Raw genomic sequence first — 6,114 nt, 5'->3', positions numbered from 1 at the left:
GCCCGAGAAAATCTTCATGGATTCTCCTTGCAAATTATGTCCCATCCAGACTTCTGACAATAAGTCTGACACTCAATATTATTCAGTCGAAATCGCAGGATGAACTCTAAATCATGACTTAATGCTTGATAATTTAACCAAGATCGTCTTCAAAGTCACTAATTTGTAAATTACACACATGACCTCCTATCTATCTGCAATTTACTCCACTATCACTCCTTATCATTTTGTAAATTAATCCAAGTATATGTAATACAGTACTGCCCACGCCATCCAAATCTTCCAGCATAACGCCCTATCAATCATTCCTGATCATTAGCAAGTACCCTCCACGATGTGGTTTAAATCATTTCCTACCACTTTGTAAAGTACCAACATGATAGTATATCTGTATTTCCCTCTGACTTTATAAATTACTCACATAACGGCCTGTCACTCAAAATTTGGAGACGCCGAGGTTAGACTGGGTTTGTGCAAAGTTAAAAATAACACAACACCTATTTATATTCCAACACGTTTATTTGGAAGTGACCGCTTTCAGAGTGCTGGTCCTTCATCAGGTGGGTGTGAGAATGCAAAATGTCTCCACAACCACCTGATGAATGAGAAGAGCTCCTTGCTTGCAAACAAACCGGTTGGACGATGACCTGATGTTGTGTCATTTTTAACTGTATTACTCAGACTTTGTTTTCTGTTTTCCCCATGTTGCGACATTCATCAATCCATTTTGCTCTGTAAAAAATGAGACATATTCAAACTCGCGCCTAATGATTTTATACATTACCAAAGGATGTGAAATTAGTCCCTCCATATCATTCAGCCAAGTAACCCCATGCGATTCTGTAAAGAATTCGTTATCAATCTGTAAGTTATTCCCCTATGTTTTACAACAGTCAAACGCTGGTCTCATGCTGTTGTTTGTTATAAATATAACAATGTGGAGGATCGACTTTCCAATTCATGCAGTTCTGTTCTTCGAGATCGATGTGGGCGGCACGGTGGCACAGTGGTTGGCACTGCTGCCTCCCAGCGCCAGAGACCGGGTTCAATTCCCGCTTCAGGCGACTGACTGTGTGGAGTTTGCACATTCTCCCCGTGTCTGCGTGCGTTTTCTCTGGGTGCTCCGGTTTCTTCCCACAGTCCAAATATGTACAGTTTAGGTGAATTGGCCATGCTAAATTGCCCATAGTGTTAGGTCGGCCGGTCGGTTTGGACTTGTTGGGCCGAAGGGCCTGTTTCCACACTGTAATCTAATCTAAAATGTAGAGTGCTGTTAGATTGAAGTAATGTGAATGTAGCAGCACTACTCTGGAGCAATAATGATATCACGTAATGAGGTGTGTATCACACAAGGAGTCCTGAACGATGCAATTGAAGGTATTGAAGTAATGCTGGGCAATGAGTATTTTTAAATATCTGCAATTTTGATTGTGCACTCAGTGAGGAATGGACTGTGTCGCTCTTCTGCACACACACACACATATGCCTTGCTCCAATGTTTGAAAGGAAGATTGTTCATTCTCATTGCAGGCACTGGAGGGTGGGGTGTGTGGAGGATAGAATCAGACTGGATGGATTGCTGGAATCAAAGAGTGTATACCAGTTCAGGATCAGTTCTTAGTTTTAAAACTAATGGAAAGATACCATCTTATATTCGGAGGGCACAAGCTTCCAGGCATATTGCTCACAAAGAAAAACTGTTCTGATATCTGGGAGCCATTCAGAGATGTTAGAAGCTGGAATGCCTTTGGCATCACCACCTCCGTAAACCAATCAGCTGTATGTTATAACTGATTCTGAAAAAAAAAACCCAATCATTTGATGCCCCTAATTGTTGAAATTTTTTCGGCAATACTTTAGAGGCCACATAAGTACTGACCCTGTCGCTTTGTGCCTCCTACGAAAGTTTTAGCAAAAAGGGGAGAGATATAGAAGAGTAGGATATCCTGATAAGTGAAAAGGTTGTTTCAGTGAATCGCGTGGTCAGGGAGTATTGAAATGCTTGCCATGTTTCACGTCCATCGAGAACAACACAGTTTATTCCCTTTGTCTATGTCTCTCTGTATTTGTCATGGAGGTTTCACCAGACACTTAAACTTAATAGCGATCCAGTTATATGTTAACGTTAATAATTGTTTATCCGTTACTGAAATCTGCTACTCTGACAGATATCCATTTGTTCAGTACAAAAATGTGGTCTCTGCCTTCAGTCATCCTGGATTTGAAAGATTGGTGAAAATAGGCATTCAGAGACTTACATTTTTTTTCGAATTTCACAATACTTTTTAACTGATGAAGGTCAAAGTCAGATTTCCAGGACGCTGAAAAGTAAGACCAATTACTTTTCTCCTCTATTGCCTGGTCACCAAGGGACTGGACTATCGAGAGTGTACCATCTAGAAGTGTGTTGAGGAGATAGTGAAATTCTCTGCCACTGATAATGACTGAGAGAAACATAATCAATATTTTCGCGAATATGTTAGATGTAGTTTGGGGTATTAAGGATCAAAGGAAATGGGGATAAATGTGAGAAAGGAATTGAATTAGCTGATCAATCATTATGCGATTAATGTCAGGCCATGCTGGGAGAGCCAAAGATGTTATTCCCGTGCCAATCTTCTCGCTTTCTTGGTACATCCAAATGAATGGTGAAGCTCAAATAAGAGCAAGTATAGTAACCGATTGTCATAATGAACGATGAAGTGCAAAAAATACAAGTTTGCTATCAATAAACACCTCTCTGAAATGGCCTTGAACAATGAAAGATGGAAAAGGCTGGCTTAATAATTACTGTCTTTCTCTCTCTCTCTCTCTCTCTCTCTCTCACACACACACACACACACACACACACACACACCACACACACAGACACACACACACACACACACACACACACACACACACAAAACAAGTACAGAAGAAGCGGATGAATTTATTCCAGACGGATATCAAAGTTGCCAGCATCACAAGTGAGGCAAGCCACGAGTCTTATGGATTCAGTGGTAAGCACTTATTCGTCAGTTATACCGAATCCTTAAGGATCCGTCTTTGATTCCAACATCAGCTGACTATCTATCTGGAGTTTGCATATTCTCCCTGTGTCTGCATGGGCTTCCTCTGGGTGGGTCTGTTTCCTCTCACAGTCCAAAGGTGCGCAAATTCGGCAATTTGGCCATGCGAAATTGTCCACAATTTTCAGGGAAGAGTAAGTTACGTGCGTTAGTCAGGGCAAATATAGTGCAGGAGAATGGTTCTCGATGGGTTACTCTTTGTAAGATCTTTGTAGACATGTTTGAGCAAATGGCCTGTTTGCACGTTGTAGGGAGTCCATGGTTCTATTTTAGAGTCAGTTTTACAGCAAGATCAACCTCGTTACGAACAAATATAGTCATATTCGTTCAGTCAGCAATCTTGCAGTTTCCCGTGAGCTCAGTCGACTGGATGGATTGTTTATACTGCAGAGGGTCTTCAGCATCAATCACCACACTGGTTGTTATTGCCACGAGTGTCAATTTCCAGATCTCGCCACAGACCTGAGGTGTGGTGAGCCACTAGTTAAATGGACCGCCAGCCGTTATTCTCAAATGAGAGAACAGCTGATGGAAAGTGAGATTCAATCAGATCAAAATGCAATGATACACAGAAAGAAGCAAAGTCAGCGATGAAATATTGAATGAATGTGCGTCAGAGTAGAAATGTGTTTGGATGAAATGAGAGAATGAATTTGAAAATGAGAGCCCAGGAGAGACAAAAACTAGGTTGGCTTGAAGCTCTAGATCCAGTAACTTAAAAAAAGAATGATCGAGATATGGAGAAAAATGCAGCAGAAATAGAAATGGGGTATTTTTTTCTTGAAGGAACCTGCGTTTACTGGAGAAGGTAACAAAGAGTCTGAGGGCTGTAAGGGCTCCAGGGCATTGCAGTAGTTGTGACAGTTTTAAGGGATGTAGAAACTTAGAGAGGCAGGGAGACACTAAGTGACTGTTAAGGTTTACTGTGATTGCGCCTGTTGAAATGTTAGACGGATGTAGTGCTTCTGGATAGACAGATGCAGGAAGAAGAGCCTTCGTAGGCGCTGGCGAAAGTTCGAGTTTTACAGACTGTTGCATAGTTAGAGTAGATTTCACTGACATGATATACCAGAGGAGCTGGATTAGGTGATCGTGATGAAGGGATTGTTCCAAGCGCTGGAAAATTTTACATGGATAATGCATAATGTTCTGTTTGGACTATTCCTTGAAAAATTCACCTTTGTATTTTCAGAGATAAGACACGCTTTGGAGTCTGGAGACACAACTGTGCAATACTGTAGGACCTGGATCAGTGAAAGACTCCTGAAGAATGCTGGGCTGTTGGAAGTTATGGAAAAACTTTATGGAGTTGGAGCGAATGCAGACAGATGCACAAAAACGGATGATTGCAGCATTTGGAACAGATTGCAGATATGGGATTGAATGTGGCTACAGGGACTGAGTGAAAACAGATAGGATGTGCTGGAGCAGTTGGAAGACATTTCAGTTGGAGAGAAAACTGTGGGATTTAAAACGAAGTCTTGAATTTTCTATTGAATAGAGGACAATACACAAATAGGGACGTTTATGAGAGATACAAATTGAGTTCTTGGTCGTTGTCTTTCCTGAAGATGGTCAATACTTTATAGTATCCAACAGCCACTGTCGACGTTGTTCTATTTTATAATTTTATATAAAGTAATCCCAATTGTTAACATCTCTTTAGCATTTATGTCTTCCTCCAATATATCGTTTGTAAACCCTGATCCACAAACTCTCGCAGTTTCAATGTTGCTCTCATTTGTTTAGTTGGCATATTAGGTGAACATTTTATGTAAAAATAGCTTCCAATGGGTTCCTGAGGTTCTCGCGGAACCTCGGAAGAGATGCCACATAGACAATGGCGCTCGTGCAGCAATTCAAATTCCGCAGCATATATGCAAATTGTTTAAAGATATACTCACCATCACTATCTAAAGGGTCATCAGCATCAAAGTAATATAAAATATACCACAGCCACATAAATATGAAGCTGCCAGATATGGCGAATAGTAAAACCACACACTGCCTTCTACTCTCCATCTCTCGATCACGAGAAGTATCTCCTTTACTCTGACACTTCAGTCCCTGACGGACATGACTGGCGACTATAATGTGTCTTACTGTCAGAGCATTGAGGAACAGAATTAAACCAAATGGAAGTATTGGGGTTAGAATCTTCTCAAAATTGTTAAAACCTCTCCACACAGGGTCATCATTATATGCATCGCTGTTTGAACAGTACCATGATACATTATTAACGATCTTATAAGGTACAAATCTAAAGTAGATAGGAATATTTTTTAAACACAGCAGATTGCCCGTTGTTGCCAAAACCACAGTTGCAGTTTTCTCAGTGCAATATTTGGCTTTGAGTTTCTCACAACATATGGTGACATATCGATCAAAGGTGAATGCGATGGTGAACCAGACAGAACAGTCTATGACTACACGGCGCAGGGCATAGCTAACACTACACACAGGAGTGATGTCCAGGAACGAGTTTGGGAAATAATCATTCTTGATTTTACTCAGTATAATCTCAATGATAACGACCAAAAGATCCACTGTTGCCATAGCCAGGAGATAGTGAGTGGTGCAGGTCGAGATTCCACATCTTCCCCGATCCAGAATTGCAATTGTCCCTAAATTAACTGGAAGAGAGAGAACGATAGAGAATATAAAAATATTTGGAAAAAGCAAACAGTCATCATTTTGAGACTTTGAAGTAAGGGTTAGAGCTAATCAACACAAATGTGTGGAACATTGTGAGAACAACAATAATCACGATTAACACACTTGTGACACACACTGTTCTTTCAGGTGAACGCAAATGCGGACATGACCATGAAACAAACTGTTTAAACAGGAAATAATGCAGGTAAGACTTTGATAGAGAAATAACATTGCGAGTGAATCGTTAATGTTCCACTGGATTCAGAACAATTCCCGTATATGTTATGGCCATTATTAAAATTGTGCCGGGGATCCAAGATGGCGGTGACCCAGCAAGTCTGAGTCTGTAGTGCTCCTCCCAAGACTTGGGAAAAGTATTTCACCCACC

At 40.8% G+C, this 6,114-nt stretch overlaps 1 protein-coding gene across 1 annotated transcript; it reads right to left on the bottom strand.

Annotated features, from left to right (window-relative positions):
* Window positions 1-4,841: 4,841 nt before the first annotated feature.
* LOC122546994 (probable G-protein coupled receptor 139) lies at window positions 4,842-5,627 on the bottom strand. Its single transcript, XM_043685594.1, has one exon. It carries the CDS (start codon window positions 5,625-5,627, stop codon window positions 4,842-4,844), a length of 786 nt encoding a protein of 261 aa, XP_043541529.1.
* Between the last annotated feature and the right edge of the window lie 487 nt (window positions 5,628-6,114).

This window comes from Chiloscyllium plagiosum, unplaced genomic scaffold (assembly GCF_004010195.1).
Source record: "Chiloscyllium plagiosum isolate BGI_BamShark_2017 unplaced genomic scaffold, ASM401019v2 scaf_832, whole genome shotgun sequence".
Lineage (NCBI taxonomy): Eukaryota > Metazoa > Chordata > Chondrichthyes > Orectolobiformes > Hemiscylliidae > Chiloscyllium > Chiloscyllium plagiosum.
This window is presented reverse-complemented; position numbering and strand designations above follow the sequence as displayed.